The sequence below is a fragment of the Melospiza georgiana genome, chromosome 13, assembly GCF_028018845.1.
Source record: "Melospiza georgiana isolate bMelGeo1 chromosome 13, bMelGeo1.pri, whole genome shotgun sequence".
NCBI classification, from domain to species: domain Eukaryota; kingdom Metazoa; phylum Chordata; class Aves; order Passeriformes; family Passerellidae; genus Melospiza; species Melospiza georgiana.
The window spans coordinates 6,844,845-6,869,138 of record NC_080442.1 but is presented as its reverse complement, the minus strand read 5'-3'; the positions used below and the strand labels follow the sequence as shown (position 1 = coordinate 6,869,138).

Sequence of the window (24,294 nt, the reverse complement as noted above, 5' to 3'; positions counted from 1 at the left end):
TATTTGGGCAACCATCCAGCCCCCAGCTTTTCCAAGTGGGATTCATTGCTTTTCTCCCTTGCTGAACAGCAGAGTTGTGGCTGTACCCTAACCCTGGCTGGGTGCTGAATGAGTCCTGACCTGGCTGCCTGGCATTTCTCTTTGGGCCTGGTTTAACACAGGCCCTTCCATGCTGACCCAATCCAAATGGTTTAACAAGATGCAGCATTCTGCTCAGGGCTGCATCAGGAGCAGCTGCAGGAGTCCCCAAGCCCTGCAAGGAGTTTGTGGTTTCTGATGTCAAACCCCAGCTGCTTCAAACTTCCACAGAGCTTTGCTAAACACAAAGAGCAAACTAAAATTGTTTCTTTGGGCCTTGCTTGAGTATTTTGCTATTTTTTGGTTCTAATCTTTGTTCTGTGAGCAAATGTGCTTCTGTTGACACTTACTGTCAATTCACTAACAGTGAAGGAGACAAGTCTTAGTTAGAACCTAATGCACCCATGCTTTGATTTGCTATGCCAACATGTCTGTTTAATTCTGCCTGCCTTCCCCAAAGACTGCTTTAAAGACTTACTAGAAGCTATACAGAATATGAAGGTTTATTTCAAAAGAATACATTTGCAAGAATACACATAAATGCACTCAATGTAACAGTACCTTCTGCAAAAATAGGTTACATAATACCCAGTAATGAAGGAACAAATCTTATTTCTCTACAAATTAGAAAGCAGAGATAATAATAATAGTCCGGACAACCTTCAAAATGGAGGTTATTGTGGATGTTGTGAGAAGTAGCTAACCTTAAAGCATGACACCACAGAGCTAATGTTGGCAAATCAAACTACTAGCACACAGCTGCAAACTATCCTTTTGTACAGAATTAACAAATATTTTGGTTCCAATGTCTTTTTACACAGCTCTAGTGCCTCAGGGAAAATGCTTATCAAAGATACACAAAAACTATCCAAAATTACAACGTAACTATGAAAATGCCTCCAAAATTGAGAGGAAAATAATCATGTTAAATTAAAAAAATTTAACCAGGATTTCCAGACAAGATTTCCTGTTCTTAATCAGAGAAAGTTTACAAGAAATTTCAATAAGTTATCTTGAAACCAAACAGCTGTAGATCTTAGAATCTTCGTGGAGGTCCACCTTTAAATGGCTTAAATCCTGAGCCACTTCCCCTCTGCATGGAATTGCCTGTGATCTGTACAACTCTATTAATGGGTGAAGAGTTACTGGAAACAGAAGTTTTAAAAAAAAGTGTTATGATACATACCTAAACTCCTGGTGCACAGGTAATAACATTCTTATATCTCCTATCAACTGTTAAACTGTAAGTCTCAAAAGAGACTTGAAAACATGCAGGAGAAGAGACTTGGCAAGAAGTCCCTCCGTGCTGGGCTGCACACCTGGGGAGCCCTGTGCTGGCTGGGCAGGTGGGGCTGGGGCTGTGCCAGGGGGTCACCCTGCTGCTCCCCACACTGCTGCACCTCCTAAGGACACCACAGCCTGCAGGGGCTCAGTAGGGGATGGAGAGGAAGGAGTGCTTTCTGTACCTTGTATGTGGGGCCATCATGCCCCCTCCTCCACGGCCATCTCCCATCCTCCTTGTGTCATGGTAGCCACTTCCTTGAGAACTAGGTCCATGCCACTCTTTCCTTGGTCCAGCTTCACGACTGTGGCGTTCTACGACGTGTCTGTCCTCGTAGTGCTGGGGAGGAAGGGACACAACGTCATTCTCACAAAGAAAGGACTGTTTCACCTACAAGGAACAGGCCTGTCAACAAAGACACGCTTACAGCTGATAGAATAAACACAAGTTTTTCAAGATTTCAGTCCACAGGCTGCTCACACATGTTTACAATATTCCTGTGATTTCTAGGTAACAAACTTAATGACAATTGTGTGGGTATGCAGTGAGTGAGGTTCCACAAACGCATACTTTACTTCCAATTCTGCCCTGAACTCATTATCACTGGCATAAAACTCAGGAAGGAGAACATTAATGTCACAGACACATTTTATGAAAAATCCTTTCTAGAGGATTTTCTCTCCTGAGAAGCCGAGAGGCCTCTGGAACAAAATGTAAACAATGGTTATCTGCTGCTGTGGAATGCAATAGGTGCATCTGGGATTGGTCTCATGTGGTTGTTTCTAATTAATGGCCAATCACAGTCAGCTGGCTCAGACTCTGTCCCACACACAAGCCTTTGTTATTCATTCCTTCTTTTTCTATTCTTAGCTAGCCTTCTGATGAAATCCTTTCTTCTATTCTTTTAGTATAGTTTTAATATATATCATAAAATAATAAATCAAGCCTTCTGAAACAGAGTCAGATCCTCATCTCTTCTCTCATCCTAAGACCCCTGCGAACACTGTCACACATTAATACTTTTTAAATACTTCAGGAGTTACCAGCAGGAGTGAGTTAATCTGTAGTCTTTAAAAACAAGTCTTGCAGAAGGATTTTCACTTAGTATCACGTCACAAATTACAATTACAAACTGCACTGAAAATAGCAGGCAGTGACTGTATGGTTAAAACCCTGAAAAGGTGACAACAAATTCTCAAAAGCTTCATCACCTACTCTCTCAGGTATTGTTCAAAAGAATAATGAACAATATGTAGGTTATCATAAAGATAACAAAGTTATCTTTACGACAACATAAAGATGCCAGACAAGAAGAATAGGGTAATTTTTGCATGATTAAAAAAGAGCCTTTAACAAAAAGAAAACTAAGTTGAAAATAGGCAGAATGCTTGTGAATCATTTTGATGATGTTATATGGTCATTTTTCCAGCATGAGCCTGCATTTTCCAGCCTCTCCTTTACAGACACAAACACAAGAAGGTGACTCACTTGTCCTCCACCTCTGTCTCCCATCACGCCCCGTTCTCCTTCCCTGCCCCCGTAGCCGGAGGCGCTGCTGCGGCTCCCGGGCGGCGCTCCCCTCACGTGGCCGGACACTTCCCTTCCCGACCGCTCCGGCCGCTCGCCTCTGTAAAAATTGCTTTCATCAAAATTTGGGTTTCAGTATAGTTGAACTGGTACCAAATCACAGCACATATAGACAGCAGAGATTCCTGTGGTTCCTAGCAACCTGCAGTGACTTAGAAACATTCCTTTAAATCTGTGTGGCTTTTTAAATAATTCAAGCTCACATGCTACTTGTTTATACCTGCATTCTACACAAAAGCCTCCTTAACTCTGTGTTGCTACTCATGATTAAAACAGACTGCTGGAAATCAGCAACCAGTTCCTAGATGAGATTTAGCATTTGATACCCTTCAATGCTTTTCTTTAGGAGGAGAGGGTCTATTCTCTCTTTACACACTAATTCTTGAGGAATTATGGATGAACTCTACAAGAACCACTACTTTCCCTGGTCAGTCAGCACATTTACCTGCCATCCCGTTTGTCTGTGCTGATGCCTCCCTCGCCCTTCCAGTTGGTTTGCCGGGGTGGGTTGGAGGCGGTTTCTCTGGGGTGTCGGCCGTGAGGGATGTCTGGTCTGTCGTGAATGATCACCGTCCTCCTCTCATCCCTGTCTCCCCGCACCTCGCGCCTGTCCGTGTCCCGCAGTTCGCTTCTTGCCTGTGGTGGTTCATTTCTTCTGGACTCACTGAAGGTCTTGGGGTATCTCTCAAAGCCTGGCTCTTCCCTTCGTGCTGTTGGGCGAGTCTTTTTTGCTTCACCTTGATTTACAAAACGATCTCGCCTAAGTTGTTAAAGTAGGAAAGAGTCATTTGCTTGTTTCCCATTTTCACCTTTCTCTGCACATGTAAGCACATGCATGAGGATATAAAATATCACTCATCTTTGTATTAGTTCTTTGTGAAACAGAATATATATGTGGAACAGAAATCCTTCCCACCCAAAACTGTATTTATTTCTACAATTGTAATTTTGAGCTTGAGTTCTAACAGCCAGTTAAACATTTCTTTATGCATTTATTTGTTTCTATTTTGGTCAGTGTAATTTAAGCAACTACAGAGATGCCTTTTTGCCCACTGAGGAATGCTCTATTTCTCAAGTCAGAATTGTATTTACAATTCTAGTTCACTGCAACCTAAAAGCAGAATTCCAGAAGATACAATTATGTGGTCTTAGCTTTACTAGTGATTACTGGAACCATGACATTCCATCTGGAACCAACATTTATTGCACAGTAAATTACACAGGTAATCCACAGGAACTTGTGACTAAATATGAAAGAGGAAGGAATAATTGCAAAAATCCTTTTGAAATGTCTCACAAAAAAGGCCACCAGGTAGCTAATTTAAAGTCCTCAGAGAAAAGCAGATTAGAGTCCATTATAAAAGTAGCCAGTCCTGAAGACAAGAAATGTCAGGACAGTACTGCAATTCTATTATATCAGAACCGTGTGAAGCCTTTAGCACCACATTCAGTTTTGAACAGTCAGGAGTGAAATCCACAGAGATGCTGGCACACAAATACCTGCTCCATTATTTAAACTTACCTATCAAAAGAAGATGATGGAACAGAACCTTCTGGATATCGGCCTCGTTCTCTGTGATCAAAGTCATTGAACCTGTTCTGCTGGCGGCTGTAATCTGAGCCATGGCCAAAACGCGCATCTGTATCAAGAGCCATCTTCTTACTCTCGTTCCAGTAAGGATCATCTCTCCTTTAGCCAAAACAAAGGAACCCTCATCAGTCACAGGTAGCCAAATCAAGGCCTAATATGCAGAAAATTGTTGAGAGTCAGTTGTCTATTTTAGGAGATGCTCATTTGACCTTTGGAAAGCCACTGACAAAGGTAGACTCTTTAAAGAGTAGTAGACAAAATCATTTAAGAAAACACCCAAAACTAACCATCCATTTAGCAGAAATATGAATTCTTAAAGTAGAAGCTTCAACCATTAAGGCAGAACAGCTTTTCTCAGCAAATGCTCTAGATTGTGGCTTTTTGCCCACACAATAAGAATTAATTCATGGGATGCTTCTCTAATTTCAAAGCTCCCTCCAACAGATAAGGAGTGTTTCATGTTTGTCATAAACTAATGCCAAACCAAACAAATACCAGAAATCCAGTTCTTTTGTGAAGACTACCTGCTTCAGGTCCAAATGCATTTTCAAATCTGATACAGGCTTTGCAGCTCTTTTTATTATGCACTGCAAATGACCAGTTTGAGAATTACCTGTGATCTACATCCCGTGGCCGTTTCAAAGAATTCCTCTTCTCCTGCTCATAGCGGAGCTGCTGCTGCTGCCGCCGCAGCTCCTCCCTCTCCCGCGCGATTCGCTCCGCTTCTTTCCGACGCTCCTGCCACCAAAGGAACAAAAACAGAGCAGCTCTTTACTAGAGATACACAGAGAACAGTTAGCAAGGATCCAAACATAGCCCTTGTCAGTTTTCTGCTGAAAGTTATCTGATAAAATTCATCCTTGGGTAGCATCTAAGATTAAAGAGCACAGGGAAAATTTCTCTAAAAAAGTAGACAACAGGTCTGAAGATGCTGTTGGCTGTTACACAGAAATGTCTCCAGGTAATTTCTTGTATTACTACTGTACTTATTGGCCAGAAACACTTCTTGAAGTTTGCAGTGGTATTCTATAGGAAAAATTCAGTCTAATTATGGAAGAGTGGTATAGACAAAATGATCTACTGTACTTCATGTTTAGAGACTGACTTGTAAAGCTGCTACAGTAGCGAGCATTTTACATCAAATTACTCCCAAGCAAACAAGATGAAGATTCCCGTTGTTGTACAATGTGAATTATGTAATGTTTGGCTGGCTTTTAGGAAATAAAAAGGACTGGGTAGAAGAGTGAAGAGCAAAATTCCCTGCAAGGGCAAACTGGGCCATGCTCCAAAGAGCTTCTGCCCACCTGTTCAATCCGAACACGCTCTCTCTCCAATCGCTCCCGTTCCATCCTCTCCCTCTCCAGCTTCTGCCTCTCAATTTCCAGTCTCTCCCTTTCCCTCTGCAGGCACTCTTCTCGCTCGTGCATTATCCGGATCCGCTCTCGCTCGCGCCGCTCCCGCTCTGCAATTTCTCTTCGCCTTAAGAAAAAAAAAGAGGGAGCAGAAATTCATCTGAAAAATTTTGTCATCCAAAACTAACATCACCTTAGACATAGTCATTCAAAAGTTAATTCAGAGTAAGCTCTTCACAGAAATCCTTGCACCACAAGTCTACTCCTTTTAGCCCCAAGTAGCCAAAGTGGTTTTAGTTTATCTACAGAACCATTAGCATTAACTGATAGGTAAAGTTATTTCAAGAATCATTTCTTGATGTATTTTATTCTTAATTTGGATTTCTCATTTGTCATGTGGCACACAGCAACAACAGTATTCAGTAGCCAAGAATATGATTTGATCTAAAAAATAAATGCTATTTTAGCTCTTATCTTCTTCAAGCTAACAAAACATTTACTTAGGGTTTTCTGTTCAAAAAATTAAGACAGACAGCCAATCATGATTACTCTGAGTTGCACTGGTGAGTTGACTCATGAACAGCTTCATTTTGCTTTCTCCTTTTCACCTCCCATAATACAGCCTAGAGGAAGCACAAAAGGCATTTTCTCCTTTAAGCTTTATGCTTGCTGGGAATTCCTTTGTTTAGGAATTGTTTCCCATTGTTTTGGGAAACCCAGCTAACAACACAGCTCATTTAACTGCTCTTTGCAAGCTTTTGGCCAGATGAAAACAGAAGAACAGAACAGTGAAGCCATTTGGTCTTTCTATTTAAAGGGTCAAGATTGTATTAGGCTTGATTTGTCATTTAGACATACAACATTCTCAGTGTGAAAACAAACAAGCAAATACCAAACACTACTTTTAGCCCTGTCTCCTAGTCTACTTCTCACCTTTCCAAAAAGAAAACTGGCATGCAGTAATATTTATGAGATAGACCCCCCACTGTAACCAACTCTAAGCTGTGTGTGTACATATACAGCTGTTAAAAGATTACACAAAAATTTTGGAGTTTGTTAATTCCCATAAAGATACTGTTAGGTATCCTAGGTATCTATGTTAGATAGAGTCCCAGACTTTAACATCTGGTTAGAAGGCTTGACAGAATGCATTCTGATTAGGTTTCTAAATATAGTATCTGATCAATTAATGTATACAATAGCCTTTAGCAAAAAGTTGGGTTACTACCTTCGCAGTTCAACAGCTCGTCGTATCCTTTCCAACCGAACCATGTGTTCTCGCAATCTCTGTTCCTTCATCTTTTCAAAAGGCAAGATATCCTTTCTACCCCTGTATTCCCTGAATTTCACTTTCTCTTGAATAATACGCTCTTTGTTCCTCAATATCTGTGGCTATAGATAGAGATTACAATGGTTATTTCAGAAGTCTCATTCATTTAGGGAGATTTCTGGATGCTATGTTCAAGTATGATTAATGACTTAGCAATCCCAAAGCATACAAAGCTTCTATCTAAGCTTAACAGTTAGTGATAGTTTATTGACTCTTCAGTGCAAATATCAACTGCAAGGCAGGATCAAATCAGGTAAGGATTGCATCAAATCTATAGATACTTACTTTATCAAACCTTCCCCTTCTAACTGTCCTAGTGTGGCCTTGGTCTCCTTTTGTTTGGTCTAAAACTACAACTTGACCTGGGCTTTTACCACCTAGTGAAGGGGGGAAACAAAAAAAAAATAAAAGAAGGTTTAAAAACACACACACACAGCTATGTCTATTTGCCTATTAAAAATTCTTCTTAGTGAAATTTCTACATCTCTGAAGTGAACTGGTACTGGTAGGAGAAGCATACCAGCACATGCCTGTAATTAAATATTAGTATAAAGTATGGAAGTAATAAATGTGTTACTGGAGTCTAAAAAAGAACAGTTGTTTAACTGTCTGGTTTCCAGTAAGAGCAAGAACATGCCCCCAAGACAAGTCAGACACACAGATTCAACAGGAGGAAATATGGCTATATGGCATACTTATTCTTTTCTTTTCTTCAGTTTTTTTAGTGGATTCTTGATTAGGGCCACTTGTTCCATTATCACTCTTCTCATCTTTACCTTCTGTTTTCTTGGTTTCTTTACTTTCTTTTTTTTCAGATTTCTCTGATTTCTTTTCTTCTTTTTTGGTTGACGGAGTTCTTATTAGGAAAAAGAACACAAAAATCTAATGAGGGAAATTCAGCTTCGAGGATTTTCACAATTTCAGAAGATGTGAAATTCCTTACTTGCTGGCTTTGTCACTTGATGCAGTCTTCTTATCTCCTACGCTCCTACCCGAACTAGATTTCTCATCACTTTCCTTCTTCAACTCTTTTTTGGAGGGATCACCTTTCACCTATTTTTTTTTTTTTTTCAAAAGCAAATAGGTTAATACAGATTCTTGTCAAAGATTGTCTATTTTGGGTAAAGTCTTCATGGAATGAAACCTACTTTCTCCACAGAGATCTGCTGTCCGTGCAGCTCTGTGCGGTGCAGGTGTGCGATACACCGGGCCACTTCTGTGCTAGAGGACATTGTTACTATGCCGTAGCATTTTGCCCCCGGGCTTCGTGCATTTGTGACCACCTTTGCACCAAGTACCTATGCAAACAGGAAGAATTCAGGTTCTAAGAGAGACATTTCTAAGGAAGGTATGGTATTGCAATAAGATTTTTACCCTAGTATATAAGAAAACAAAACAAATTCAACCCAACCCCCTCAATTCACCAGCAACACAACTCCCACCCCGCTACAAAGATTGACTGACACTCCCAAATTCTCAAAAGCTTTGAGAACTTCATCCCAACTTGCACATTAAGGAATATTAATGCTTGCATCCTGTTTTGACCAGTCACCTCCTCATGCCCATTAACTAAATGCTACTCTTCAGTTATTGGCAAAATTCATTCACAGAAAAAGCACTGACCTGAATTTGATGGTTCATCTCTGACAGATGAACCCCCACAAAGAAAGTCAGCAGCTGCCAATTAATGGCAGGAAGGTATAAGCAGCATTATGTAGTGACTCAATAAGGGAGCCAACTCTTCAAAGTCATCTAGCAAGTGTGCCAGTTAAGCCATTTTAGCAGTCAGCTCTGACATCTGCTTCTTGAGAAGGTATTAACCTTTGTGCTCCTCCTTGCTAGAATTTCTATGGCCACTGGAGCCAGCCTTTTTGCCATAGTCATGCTTTAAAGGCAACAATTTTATCTTTCTAGCTGCCATAAATTTTATCTTTTTAGCTGTCTAGACTGTCATGGTACAGTCATGAAATATTTCCCAATCAATTTTAAAACTGGGAAGCTACATAAATGTAAGTACCAACCAGCTTTACAGTGAAAACAGCCAAGTAAATGGAAGTTTCAACAAAATATACTCTCAGGTGTCCACACGTGTGAATGCATTAAATAATATCACCTACTAAATTCACTGGAAACATCAGATATGCCAAAATCAATACACATATTTGATAGTCACAGTGCTCAGGTTCTAACTAGTTCCCAAGATACAATAGTGCCATACCTGCACAGGCTTACACTAACACTACAAATTCAGAGTTATCAGCAACTCCTTTGGGAAAATGAGAACCCTGGGTTTAGAAGACTGTGGAAATCTTGAAAGCTAAGCATTGTTCTATGGAATTTGTATGTTTCAATTAACCAAAATTGGGAAAAGAGACTTAATTTAGGCAGACTGTAAAAAAAAAAATCAAGTCATTGAAAGAGTTCCTAAAGCATCATACATTAAATGTGACATCTTCTTACCAATTCTTCCCGTTCATAAGCCTTCAGAACACATTTTAGAAACAACCTCCCAAAGCAGGATGTTCTAGAAACACTATTTGTATTACAATTTTATCAGTTAGTACGCTATCTTGCACTCATGGTTAAATACAGTTGCTACAAAGGAACATAGCCATCATTATTTTAAAAGCCAGTTCTGACCAGAACTTTCAAGTATTTGTGAAATTTCTTTTGTACTTACTTATCTTACCTCCACAGGAAGAAAAATTTCTTATAAAATGAATAGATGGCTCTTCCTGTAAGCATACACTCTTACTGCTGCAATAGGGGGTTTTAGATTGCACTGGTCAGACATTTCCTCTCAAACCCTTATTTAAATCAAGTATTAATTTCTGTAACTGAGTAGAGGAGGAGGAATAGACACACCCCACACACATGGTATCACAGCCCATAAAATACCTTTCCATATTTGCCAAAGAGATTTTTCAAGTCAGCAGCTTTTGTGTTGGAAGACAGTCCGCTAACCCAGAGGTTCCTAGTTGAACTTCCACTGCTACCACTAACACTGCTCGTGCTTCCTGCAACAAGTTTTACAAACAGCCAAAACATTAAGGAGACAAAGGTAACATGAATATTTTACTAAAGTGTTGCTGAAAAGAGAAACTTAGCCTGTTACCTCTAAGTAATTGTTTATCTGGTTACCTTTCTTGAAAAGATTTCTATAGAAAAAAAAATATATGCTATAAGATTTCATTCATTTAACCAGGTATTGAGACCAACAGTTTGGTTAGCTTGTATTCAAAGGATAGAGACAGAAAAATAATACAAATCTTTGTTAAAGGCATGCTTTACTCCTCATCTGGGTATGTACATTTAGCTTCGATATCTGGCTCTTATCATTAGCTACCATCCATAAAAAGGGTTTTTTTGCACACAGTATTTGTTCTCCATCATGATGTCTGTACAGTGCTCAAGTTAACAGAGACAACAGAAAGGCAAATACAGGAGACTTGGATAATCCCAGCCTCCAGAATCATGTGATCAATTTCCACAACTTCAGAGTATTGGCTTCATCCAGAGCAGTTTTTTAAAAATACTGCTGGATGTAGAACTAGATACAACCCACCAAAATTATTTCCCACATACTAACTAAAGAAAATACTAAATAAAAGCTGGAAAAACACTTTGTGCCTTAAATACTCCCCTTAACCCATATATTAGGTATTTTTGCAACAACATAGCAATAAGAACTCAAAAGATATTCGTGTCATCTCATTCCCAGTATCTTTCAGCCCTCAGTTATGTAGCTCAGCTTGTTGTTTGCTGCTAAATAAATGAACTGCTTTGGGATATGTTAAAATGTAGCCAGTCCTACAGGCAAGACCAGAGCTAGTCTCCATCTTGACAGCTGGAAAATCTGGTGATATGCAGAGTTTTAAAAGGTAATTTAACCATCTTGAGAAGATAGTTTTGTTTCTTCAATGCATCAAGATTAACTATGAGCAAAAGGCAACATCCCAGTTACGATCATACTGAGGTTATCTTGATATTAGTTTAGATATATCAGGAAGAAATTCTTCCCTGTGGGCCGTGGCATGGGTTGCCCAGAGAAGCTGTGGCTGCCCCATCCCTGGACAAGGCTTGGAGCAACCTGGGATAGTGGAAGGTGTCCCTGCCCACAGCAGGGCATTGGAACGAGATGATCTTTAAGGTCCCTTCCAACCCATAATACTCTGTGGTTCTGTGATACACTTAGACCACCAATAAACACCATGAATCAGCCACTATCCTGGCTTTGGCTGTGTATATTAAGAAAGCCTTACAACAGTTACTATCATAGTTATCACATATGCTACATAAATGAGGACACAGCAAATCTGCTTTCAGTTTCATTGTAAGCATCTACAGAAGACCCAATTATGTCTGCCACAAAAAATTTCCTCTCGAATCCATTTATCAGGTAAAGTTTCATTTGTTCCTTAGTGTTATGCCAGAGATTCTGACAGGTTTTTGGCAGAAAGGGAGTAGGTAAAATAAGGAGACACATGAGCTCACACAAATGCATCTCTTCAACCATGAAGCACCAGTATAACTGGTGACATTAATGTGCTCTTGAGCTCCACTCTTCAAATTTGTAATCACAACACAAGGTTTTATGGAAACAGGTGGAAACTCCAAGGCTCCAAGGTTCAAATTTAATACATTAAACAGCCACAAGTGCAATTTTGCAAGCTGGCATCTCAGCTATAGTACTTGTCTGAGACTTTAGTTTATTTAAAAATGAGTTAGAATTACAAACAAGACAAAAATTAATTGTCATTACATCTAAGTACTTGCAATTATTTTTTGCTTGTTTTGCTGTAAGTTACAGCAGACTTATCTGAAAATTATAGCTTCTCATCAAAACAAACACCTGGGAAATGTTAAATGAATTTGCTCCCAAAAGTATTTTGCAATAGAAGAACATATTTTCATCAAGTCTTTAGAATAAGTATTTTTGATCTTATGACAAACCTGGCATAAAGAGAAACAAAATATATGGACACATACATATAGCAAATGCCTACTGTACCTCTAGCATAATTTACTAGAGATGGCTCAGTTAAATCATAGAAACCATTTTATTATGTGGCAAGCAATTTCTCAATCAGGAAAGCATTTAGTTCAAGAAATGCTACTCTAATTCGGAATAGTTACCTTTATCATCCTTTGATGTTGTCTTGCTTTCTTTAGATTCCTTAGTAGAGCTAGAGAAGCAAATTAAAAAAATCAGAAGAAAGTTGAAACTACAGAACATGGTGTTGCATTTTATACTACTAACACTAACAGACAAGTTAACATTTCAAAAAATAAAAATGAAAAAGGGCCAGACTGTATATTTGAACAAATGATTCCCTTATGGATTCTTGCACTGATTTTCCCCAAGATGCCTGAAGATCTAGATTTTCTGACAACTCTATTCAGTGGATATATGGCAATCTTCTCCAGATTTCAGGACGGGGACTTGACTTCATTTTGTGTTCTTAGAACTGATAGCTGTTCATTACCATCATCACAAGGACATTTAAAAAAATCGTCAATTTGAAAAAAATAAATAAATGCTGACAATTCGACAATGCAATCAGTAGGACATAGTGTCTATACGAAGATCTTGAATTTTAAAAAGTAACTTATGGCGGTCAAAAAACCTACAGGCAGGAGCATAGGATACTAATTATAAGATTCTTGCTGCTACCCCCTTAATGTAGAGTGATCTTATTGAATGCTGGTACTCAGTATCGTAAAGAACTGACATAGAAAAACAAACCTCTTTGCTTGACCAGAGGCCCCAGTAGACGAGGGACCTTTCTTCAAAGTATCCTTTTCTTTGTCTCCAGATTCTGCTTTCTTTGAACTTTCTCTGGCTTCCTTCTTGACTGGATCACCCTTCACGGAGTCTTCCTTCTTACCATCTTTATGGTTCTCAGTCACCTCATAGTCCTTGCTTTCCTTCTCCAGGCTCTGTGAAATGGTATCCTGCACATCCTTTGGCTTACTTGCTTCAGAATCTGTAATTTTCACATTTTTACCTGTTTCTAGGAGGTCATCACCATCAAAATCCAGAGTGATGGCATCTTCGGCCTGGATTGTAACCGATATGTTATCATCCTCAGCTTCTTTCACAGAGGGGTTAGCTTCCATCTCTTCATGAGCCGTGTGATCAGCCTCAGCTAGGCTTTCTTCTGAAGGAAGAGGTTTAGATACTTCTTGTGTACCATCACCAGAACCTGCTTTATCTAAGAGGATTTAACAGGAATAAATATGGCAAAACAAGAAGTTTAAACAATTTCATATGCATAAGCTAGAATAGGACCTAGAAAATACAAAGCCAGTTATTAGCACTGATGGAAGGTTAGAAAAAAACACAAGGTGTATTAACACAAATATAAATCCTTTACCCAGGATCACTTATTCTTCATGGCAAAACACATTTTCTAGAGACAAATACCAAAACATTAGGAGGGAGAATATGGTTCCATCCTGGAGATGCCCGTTCTTCATAAGAAGTATCCATTTTCCAGTTTAGGATTGAGCATTCCAGAAGAAGATAGTTGCTTTGGATGTTCACAGTTTGATTTAATCTGTCTTTGAATCTTCCTGGTTCCAGAACTTCTAGCCTTCCCAAATCCGAAAGAATCACAGTCTTGGAGAATTCCAGCCAGTCTTCCATGTCGGTGTTCGCTGCTCCTTTCCTTCCCAAGCAGTTGCTTGGCAGTCAAGTGAGTTGTACAAGGCTGCTGCAGAACATGGATGGGTGAGCTTTAATCCAGAGTTCGTAGACAAATGGTCTCAGTCTTCATCCACTGGAAAGATTTTCCATCTCAGTCCCACAGAGACATCTCCATCTTCTTGGATTTGCACAGGTGAGACACTTCGGCCACGGGGTCCCTCGTAAACACGGAGTCTGTCGTTTTATCCTGTAGCTTCAGTAATGTGTTCATTCCATCTTGTGGCAAGTGATGGTGTCCCATGTCCTTTCGAGTCCACAAAATGTAGAATCCTTATGACTTCTGTCCAGGAAGTCTGTTTGCCCAAATGCATTACGTTCCTTCTATAGTTTCACTAATGAGCACAGCATAAAAAATGGTGCCACTCCACAGGTTTGCAAACACCTGTTTTACCATCCTATGTACAAGTGGTATTTCTAAGTGACAGTAAGCCAAGCATATGATGGTCCATACATTTGTGGGGTGCTCAACTTCAGTGTGAGAGTGCAGCATTTCACTCAACATCAGTTACTGCAGTGCAAGTTGGAGCTTTGGCATCAACACTTACCGTGTATTAAAATCAGTCCTTGAATACTATGGCTTTTATTAAGAATCATAGTATTGCAACTAGATTATACATCCACCACAGTAACTGATAATACTGTAATCAACTCTTAAGAGTAAATAACTCTTAGGAGTGAAATAAACTGACTGCAGTGATTCCAGGTGCTGAGCTCAATGAGGAGACAACTGATACTTAGTGCTGGAGATAAGCCTAGTATTAGTAGAGATTGAATGTTACAAGAGAAAGTTGCCTGCTCTACCAGAGTAAAACCTCTGAACTCTATTAAACTTTAGACATACCTTTCTCATTTTCTTCATCTTCCCCATCCTGCAAGAAAAGGAAGTCAACACTAAATGTCTCCTATTTTGAAACTTCAGCAGAACAATTTGTATTTTTCATAACATTTCTATTGTATGAAGGCAAATACTGAAATGAAAACCGTTTCCAAAGATTATCCAGGAACCAAACTTGTGCACCTCCCTTGTCAAATCACTAAAAAATGTTATGAAACTTCTTTATGAAATAACTTGGCATTTATCTGCAACACTTGCAGTTTGCAGTTGATTGGGACATGCAGATCTTGTCTTACCCCCTCAACTCAATGGGACATTTCTAAACTATTCCATGTCTTACCAAAGCCTTCAGAATGGATGCCAAGCTGCTGATTACTGCTTTCAGAGAAATGCAAGCAGTCCATCATTAGCTTTAAAAGCTCAAGAGAGAAGTCAGAAACTAGGCAGCCTCCCTGCAGTAACTACTTTAAAATGAAACTCTGATTTTGATGGGTATTTACTTATTTCTCATTAGCTTTACAGAGCAAGAGATGCTGTATGAGATGTCACTTTCCAGACATCAGTTCCATGGAACTCAGAATCAATTTCTGAACTTAGAGATATCAGATATTAGTATTAACACCAAAAAGCATCCCTAAACAACCATGCCCCATTCCACACTCCCCACAGGGCAAACTTCTACATAAAACAGAAGTTGTAAACTCCTGTACAGGCTGTACAACAGCATCTGGCATAGCCCTCTGTTAAGTTTTTAAGGGAGTGTGAAACATGTTCTTTGTGAAGTCTATGCACTGAATACTCCTAAACTGTAGACATGAATTGTGTCTTTAAATAGGTCTACTTAGCTGGTATCACAATAATCTGCATTACTGAACATTTGAATGAAAGCTTCCCATACAGTGTACCTTCACAGTCTTACATCATCTGACTCTAAAATGCATGCTGGAACAGAAAAACCAGTATAAAGTGATCTTTTCCAACTAAAAAGACGTGAAAATCAGCTTAAGAGAATTGATTTAGAACTCACATGGACAGCTGGAAAAGTGTAATCTTCTATGTCTGGACCTTCATTTTCCTATAGAAATAGAAAAGGGACAAGATAGGCAAACTATTTACAAAAACTCAAACATTCAGGGGGTCAAGAGATTCCATTAGATCACTAAATATTTAAGTGGATGCACACTCAACAATGTGAACATCCGTGAGCAGTTCTCCTGATGTAAAGAATCTGAACACTGAACTGAAAGGCACAATCACTGCCAGTACAAGGGAAAAGGATCCCTTAGGAGCTAACTCTGGATGGACTCTGGCAGAATTTTAACAATCAGTGCCACATTTGTTTCAGGACTATTCAAATACAAATCAAGGCAAATAGAAAGAAAATATTAAAGTAGAGTAAAAAGAAAAAAACCTATCTTTTAGAGTTAAGCAAGACAAACTGAAAAACTAGTTCTGACTTCCTAGTAAAAAACACTAAGAAAAAAATGTAAGTTTTGCTGATAAAAGGTCATGTAAAATATAGCCAAGTACCTGACTTTCAGAATCCTTCTCCACATCTTCTGTTGTCTCCACTGGCTCTGGGTCATGGTATCTTTTCTTTTCTGAAGATGGTAGTTCTTTAGAATTCAAGTTCTCATCTTCAACTGATTCTTTGAAGTCTTTCAATTCATCATTTCCATCTTGATCACTTGCATCTTGAGTCTCCAATTCACTTTCCTTTTGGTGTGAACACAAATACTTAATATAACTAAAAGTATTAGCTTTGTTCTAAAAAAATCACTGCTAGAATCAGTGTTTCACTGCTGGATCTGTGTCTCACATGCACAATAAAATTCATACCATGTTTTAAAAACCCCCCAGCTTCATACCCTTAGGCTGAATGCAGTAAAAACAAAGCTCCAAACTTCCACATAAATTACCACAAAGAAAATGGAAGCTTTTTCATTAACTGAAGTCAAACACTGACTTTAAATACAAAATGGGAAAAGTTTTTACATACTTTTATTACCTTGACAAAGGAGTCCTCTTCCACTGAAGCATCACCAGTCAATTCATCAGCTTCCTGCTTTTTACCTGAAATGATGGGATATGCTGAGGCTAGACCTGCTATGCAGAGCACACTTTTAATACTGATTCTGTGTTTGACCTTACTTTATTATTCTCTACTTGCTGTAGTTTAGCTGGATTGTTCACTATAATACAGCCCTCCAAAAACTGAGTAATTTTTAAGATAAGGAAATAAAATGTCAGCTGAGTGAGAATGAACAATCAATTCTGTTCAACACACAAGTGGTTACATCCAAGTTAGTGATCTTAATACCTATCCTTCTACTTTGAGTGCTAATGGAATTCAGGAGAACACTAAACTAGAAACTAAACATTTCCAGAATTACTGAGGTTAACTAGACATGACTTTGGAAAGGTCTTGCTTTAGAGGGTAACTAATATCACTGAGAAATTAGGTTAGAATGAACCTCTAAAGGTCATCCAGCCCACCCAACTGCCTGCTGAAAATCACAGTGGAGTTCCAAGGACAACAGAATGTCTCAGGGCTTTATTTAGCTGCATCTTTGAATATCCACAAGCATGGCAATTACAAGCGTCTCCAAGCCACCTTTTTCAGTAGAGGATGAAGTGAGGCAGAAGAATTGAGTAGGTGCAGCACTTATGCTCTCTACATATGCTTTACTGTATTAAGGCCTGTGCCATTGAGGAATTCTGCTCTTCCAGCACAGGCACACTTTTCTCTATCAGAGATGTCTCTGTGGGGGTGATGACTAGACACAGCTCCTTTTGGAACCCACTGCATTTCCTTATTCTGGAAAACAAGACCCAAGAACACTAGACAGAAACATCTCCACACAAACACAGCCTTTGAAGAACATTCTGTCTCTTTGATTCAGTCTATCAAAGATTAGCCTATGCAACAGTTTTCAGTAGTACAAGGTACAAAAGCAGCTCTGTTAGGAAGTGTCTTTAGTGTATCTTCTACTGAAACTCGGTGTCAATTCAAATGCAAATGAGATGGCAGTCATAATTTGCACTTAATGCTTCATTTTTGGCATAGAATCTTCCCTCCTCCCTTCAACCTCTGATGAATGGCTAAACCAACTTTATAGTTATTCCAAAGGGATATAAAAGAAAACCATAAGGCAAAGTTCAACACAGTATGGACATCTCTGTTAGCTGAAATATTCAATTTTTACAGCCATTAATTTCTGTGGTCTTTCATATGCAGTCCTTAAACGCACTTCAAAGCTGGACAGTCCTGAACTACAGGGCAAGAAGCAACACTATTGTTTTGGGTTTGCTTGGATTCCAGTTGCTTTTACTCATTTCCCTGAAAGGCAGCACTCTGACCATACTCCTAGAAAAAGCACATTGCTGTTTTCAGCACAGGCACACACTGATCTCCAGGAAAAGGCACAGGGCAGAAGCTATTTCTGTGACAGCAAAACATGAGATTTAAACTTTCAAATCTAAAGTCGGTGTCACTGATTTTATTTCACTTCAAACAAACAAACAAAAACCCCCCAAACCCACAGAAAGTCCAGTTTTATACTTGTAATGCAATAGATTTGTTGAGATTTTGGTGCAAAGAGCCCCCTGCACAGGTATGCTAAGGGAAGCCAGCTCTTCTCAGGAAGAGGACTTCCACTGGAAAGGACAGTTTCTGATGTGCACCACAGCTGATGCCTGAAACAAAGACTAACTCAAATTTTGTGCTAGCTTTTTAGCATTCTGTGATAGAATCTACAGATCCCAGATACCTTCAACATAAACAAAAAGCAATGAGAAACAGCAAGGATTTCTACACACACTCCTGCTTTCTGTTTTACCCTCTCACATTTCAGTTTGTTTGTTAAACCTGAAAGACCTTCCTGCATCCCATCTCCAGCTAAGCACTCAAAGAGACAGGCAGGCACACAGGGCAGATGCCCAACACATTTGGCAACTCTCTAGCATAGACTATCATGAAAGCTATTTAAATAATTTAAATCATTTTGCCTGAGGAGGTATGGCTGGTGGACTAGAAGTGAGACTTTATAGGGAACAGAAAAGAAAACCAAACCAATGGCAAAGCTACCTTAATTATCCCCACCATTATGCAACAGCAGCTAGAGAACTGTGATTTACTGACTGCTCCTCATCAAGAGCAAGTTACAGCAGTCAGTAATGAAGCTGTTTTATATTTTATTTGCTGCTAGATGAAGTAATGATTTCATTAGCCCTTCTATACTATGCCTGTTGTCTTTGTAGCAAGTCCCATTCACTCTGAGTACCAGAGGTATTCCAAGGCAGAACCAGACCTGAACAATGACCTTCACTTTTCAGCTGCAAGCCAGAAAGTGGTCTAGGTTTGCTCTCCCTCTCAAGTTCTGTGCTTCAGGTTACTTTGCTGCAGTTAGAGTTACACTATGCCACTCAAAAGTGGCATTTCAAGGTTCTGACACAGTTTTCAGATGTTGGTACAGTAACTTGCCAAAAAGCCAGCATCCACAAAAAATTCAACAGTTGTCTGACTGTCATTTATAGTGGGCTGCTTAAAGGCAAACGTGGCTCTTAAATTCTCATAACTAAAATCAGATTGCAACACACACCTTGCAGAAAATGACTGCTGCTCTGAACTTACTGGAGACCAGTGCTGACCTGATTGAAGGGTAAGTTAATAAACAGAGCCAGAGCAGCTGAGCCTTCCGCAGACAAGAGGCACAGCTGGTCTCCAGTCACACAAGCTGTCAACACCCAAGTTTCTGTACAGGTTTATCCAAGCAGTGGCTGTTGAAAATGTCAGTGTGTATGCAGCATTCACCACAGATCTGGGTGCTTAACAACACAAATACTCATTTACCTTGCAGTGATGGCACTCCTTTACAAGCCATGCTGAATCCCTTTTCTGGCAACAGCAATTGCTACACACCATAAAATTGCAACAGACTCTTGCACAGAGAACAAATATTCTCCTTATAAGTAAGCAGAAGAATTATAACATCTTTGTTGGTTTTACATTATGCAGATTTAGCTTTCATTTCATTTACAAGCCTTACAGTAGCACAAGATTATTCTACCTATTCATGGTCCTCCATGTGAGAAATTCAGGCTGTTTATAGAATTATAGAAGAGTGTATTCTGGACAACTCTTGAACTAGGTATTTGCGTCCCAGGCAGAAGCAGAGTGACACATACTTATCAGAAAGTTTTGGAAGAATTAGTGTTTGTATTTCTTCTGGTATTCCTGCTGAAACTCCCAACAGTGTTCTGTCACACTAATGCTAAAGATTCACCAAAAACATGGGATAAGTGGGAAAGAGGAGATAAATCCTTACAATGGAATAAACCTTCTATAGCATTAAGAGGTCTAGTGCAACTTGAAAAGTATCATTTTCCACAATATTAACAAAAGTAAACAATCCTTTTCTAATTCTGAAATGGTACCATGAGGTATAGGAACATTTAAGTCTTCTGCTGTGTCTAAAAAGTACAGTTCTTAGGCATTCATTGTTTTTAGAAGAAAGGTCTGCAAAAACCAAGTGTACAACTTAGTTTACTTTGTTTTGTTCTTATATTTAAGTAACTAAACAGTTTTAATATAGAAGTCAAAGTTATTTGTGCAACAGTACAAGCCAGCCACTGTCAGCTGTCAGCTTTTGATCCAAGAAACAGTATTGTCAAACTGGAAATTCAGTTGTAAACTAGAGAGGGACTTAAGACACAAACTAACAGGATTATAACTGGCCTCAGAAACTTGCAGAGCAGCAAATAAACATCTTTGCTCAAATTAATTCTCCAAAGTTAAATATTATCAGCCTAAAATCTGTTCTTCACCCACACTAATTCCAGAACTCATCAGGAAAGTAGCTTTCAATTACCAACTGTAATATTTCAATATCCAACTGCATTTTTGACTGCAGATCCTTCAAAGGAGCATTCATATCAGAAACATTTGAAAAATATTTCATAGTAGTAGTAAGGTAACTTCCTCTAGATACCAGACTAGGCAGCAGAATGGTCAGGCTTGAAAGGATAAGCTTTTTCCAAAAACGGTCATCTTTTTATAAAAGAAATTCCTCCATAGCTACAAAATGCTAGGGTGCAGACACAGCTGAGGCACTTAAAAAAGGAACACTTGACATTTGTTCCTTTCAAACTTTAATTGGCAAAACAACTGATCTTACCTATATACCTGTATAATCTCCTGATTAGCTGCTCTGAGGTTCTCTACCCTAATATTTAATAAAAGTAGCATCTGGAAAAAGTGTTAAAGTTCTACTAACTTTGCATGAGGATTGATCAAGGATTCTTGCTTGATTACAGAATCCTTCTGCAATCATTTTTTAAGTTGGATGAAATAAAGTCCCACTCTTAATCTTTTGAGTATTGTCCTCCCTTTTAGTAAACATTACAAGAAAAACAAAAAAACAAAAAAACACCACAATAACCAAGGAAAGACAAATGTGTCATTCCCTCCCCAATACACACACCCAATCCCACTCTAGTTTGGCCTGTATCAATATTCCAGACCAGGCTGTTGTAACACAGTGCTAGGGAGTCAGAATCACACTTTTGCCACAGACCTCAAGGGCTCCAGTAAAACTGGTTAGAGAACACTTTCACATCTAAACCCTAGAGGCACCAGACACATTCAGTGACTTTCTGGAAGGACAACCTCCTTCCTTCCCTCCCACTGGCCTCCCCTTCTGGCTGCTCTGAGGAGGTTTAATCACCACTTCCACTCCCTGGCCCTTCCTGAAGATGTATCCTCCCGGTAAATGAGTACCTAATACTCCTACTCTCCCTTGTACAGCAATAACAGCACAAGGAAAAATACTACAGAACCAGTAATGTCATTAATTTTACTGCTGTCCAGCAGTAAAATAATTAAAGACCCATCAGTATTAGTCTGAAGCTGTAGGGTGAGGGGACAACAAGCACTAGCAAAAAGGCCTGGATCAATCTGTCAGCAAAATCAGTAAAGAGGAAAAACACGTCACAGTGAGTAGTTAAAAATCAAACCCTAGATAATTTCACACAATTAGAAATAAACCAATACCATAAAAAAAATACTTCCCCTAAACAAAACAATGAAATTTTTCATGCTCCACCACAAACTTTCCATGCTTTTGGCACAAAATTTGTTCATAAGACTTTTGCAGTCTAAACAGTAATGAGGAGAAACTCCTGAGCTTGCAAAGTGAACTGATAAGAACTTCACAAACTGTGTTTTCCTTTGAGGTTTACCAAGATCACACATGCATCAGGATCTGGGGCACAGGAGAGGTGGCAGGAAGAGCCACTGCAGCCCTGCCCCAGGCAGCAGCACTGCTTGGCAAACTACCTCTGCAGAAACAAAACAGCCTAACTGCCCAAGAAACCAGTTCAAGAACATGATGCATATCATGATATTAGTTTGGAGACTAGGAGGATAAAAAGCAGCAGATAAGGGAAGTGTTTGTCACAGCAGAACATGGAGCCATTGAGATCTGCATGAAAAACTGTGGAAGAGTTTCCTTATTTAGCTTCCATGTAGTTATCTTAATCAGCAGCTACCTTTCTAAACCAGGGAATAAAGTAATGGCATAGAAAAAAAAATGAAACCACATTTGAAAATTTGCTTCCTTTCACTTCTCTAATGCGTGAAAAGTGCAAGAAGTTATTCAAACTTTCTAAGCAGACAGATTTTCTTACTAATTTCACCATTCACAGCACCAGACTGACTGAATAATCATTTTCACCACAAAACTCAGCCCATGACAAGAGACAGTGCTATAAGACTGTTCAGGCCCCTGTAGCACATGTGTGAACATTCTTAGTGTGTCTGTTCAATGAAAAATGCTGTGCATGAAGCAGACAGGTCCTTTCCCAGTACTAACAGATCACAGATGCTCCCAGAACAACTGAAAACACAAACCCAAACTAAAATCCCCCTACTCCAAACTCACAAAACAGTATTTAAATTCTCAGGCAAAAGAAAACAGAGATGAAAAATCTGGAAAAAATCACTGCCAAACAGATCAGTACAAAATCTAAATATTAATGTCTCATAAGAGAAACACTAAAATCTCCTAATTAGACATTCCACTGTAAGGCTTCAACACCTATTCAGAAAACTGATGTTTATAAACCCTGTCTTCAGTAGAGAGCATGCTAACACACCCACTCTACACAGCCCTCTTCAGGGAGCGACCCCCTAGCACATATTGCTGTGCCCTCATCCCCAGCCAAGTGAGCACCTGCTGATGGCTGAAGAGCCTCTGCTGTCACACAGATCCAGGTGGCCAGGACTCACCTGGAGCATCTCACGTTCAGGATGTCTGAGCACAGCACACACCAAACCCCTCCCAGCTCACCTACAGCACCCAGCACAGCTCTCCAGGAGCTGGGGGCACTACAGCCACTACATCAGAACACACATCTCTTAATCCAGTCAATTTCCATCTATATTTCTCTAGCATCCCCATACACTGTCTACAGTTACTGACAACAGACATGCAAGGCAAAGGACTTCTTATATGACAGAAGCTATAAACAGTAAAGTCACAACTACACCCAAAATATATGCCAGTCCTTCTTTAAGATGATACATGCAAAAAAAAACTGTCTAAGAATATGAAGTATATCAACAGATCCTAACCTTTGCCTTTAGTTGGCTTCTTGGTGGGTGTGTCAGCTGAAACACTTATTTCAATATTATCTGGATCACCTCCTTCCTCTTCAATAGCCTAAATGAGAAAAAAAATTAGTTTTAAATGGCTTTCCGTGGAAAGCTGGACAGGTTGACTTCAGCAGAAGTCTGTAAGCCAAACAGTTCTTTCGGCATCTCAAGAATATTTAGCAGAACACTCTGCGTTAAAGCTGGAGAAGAGCAAGGGAACAGTAAGGATGAAGGCGGAGAGTTTCAGCTGTTAAAATGACACTTTGGAAGTACAGCTTATCAAGGACCCGCACGCTTCTCTTTGGAAACGTAACACCAGAAGGCCACACGGCCATCCATAATGGCACTAAGGGCAGCGGGGAGCACGGCCACCCTTCAGCCGCAGCCCGCCCCGGGGCTGGCCGCCGAGCGCTGGGCGGGCCGCCAGGCCGCGGGCGAGCTCCAACAGCCGGCCCGGGCAGCTCCGCCGGCCGGGACACCGCGCCCAGCCCGGCCCGGAGCGGCCGCACAGCGCCGGGGGCTCGGCGGGGCGGACCCCGGCCCGGGCACCGGCGGCGCGGCGGGGCCGGGTCCCGCCCCCCGCACCGGGCCAGCGGCAGGGCCGCCGGCGCCCCGCCCCCGGAGCCGGAGCCGGAGCCGGGCGGCAGCAGCGGCCGCCGGGGCGGGCCGGGCCGGGCCTGCGCCCGCCGCTCACCTGCTTGAGCCGGGCGATGAGCACCGTCTTCACGCCGGTGATGTCCAGGTTGCGCCGCTTGAGCTCCGACTTGAGGTCGATGACGCGCAGGTCGCTGATCCTCTTGCTCTCGGTGGGCGGCGCCCCGGGAGCCGCGGGAGCCCCCGCAGCGGCGGCGGCGGGAGCGGAGGCGGCGGCGGCCAT

The 24,294-nt window shown here is 40.4% G+C and overlaps 2 protein-coding genes across 2 annotated transcripts in view; one reads left to right on the top strand and one right to left on the bottom strand.

Moving 5' to 3' along the window:
• Window positions 1-563: 563 nt before the first annotated feature.
• Window positions 564-24,294, bottom strand: SLTM (SAFB like transcription modulator). The gene is made up of 21 exons (XM_058033438.1): window positions 24,112-24,294; window positions 23,397-23,484; window positions 16,764-16,837; window positions 16,295-16,480; window positions 15,792-15,839; window positions 14,771-14,798; window positions 12,967-13,435; window positions 12,357-12,406; window positions 10,119-10,237; window positions 8,369-8,518; window positions 8,164-8,273; window positions 7,916-8,076; window positions 7,506-7,597; window positions 7,119-7,282; window positions 5,843-6,017; window positions 5,152-5,276; window positions 4,470-4,637; window positions 3,393-3,707; window positions 2,849-2,987; window positions 1,545-1,699; window positions 564-1,223 (listed from the first exon to the last, which is right to left on the bottom strand). The coding sequence occupies exons 1-21, from the start codon at window positions 24,292-24,294 to the stop codon at window positions 1,115-1,117; spliced, it is 3,108 nt and encodes a 1,035-aa protein (XP_057889421.1). The 3' UTR covers window positions 564-1,114.
• RNF111 (ring finger protein 111) overlaps window positions 24,155-24,294 on the top strand; it is a 52,547-nt gene continuing 52,407 nt past the window's right edge. The window contains exon 1 of the mRNA XM_058033428.1: window positions 24,155-24,186. The gene's annotated coding sequence lies outside the window, so the exon portion shown is untranslated. The remainder of the gene's footprint in view (window positions 24,187-24,294) is intronic.

Excerpts from the sequence above, each read along its gene's own strand:
- SLTM (XM_058033438.1), bottom strand. The coding sequence starts at position 24,294 with ATGGCCGCCGCCGCCTCCGCTCCCGCCGCCGCCGCTGCGGGGGCTCCC. Across the intron at positions 8,274-8,368 it reads AGCAGATCTCTGTGGAGAAA|GTGAAAGGTGATCCCTCCAA; the intron begins GTAGGTTTCATT and ends AAAAAAAAATAG. Across the intron at positions 3,708-4,469 it reads CCATCATCTTCTTTTGATAG|GCGAGATCGTTTTGTAAATC; the intron begins GTAAGTTTAAAT and ends TTAACAACTTAG.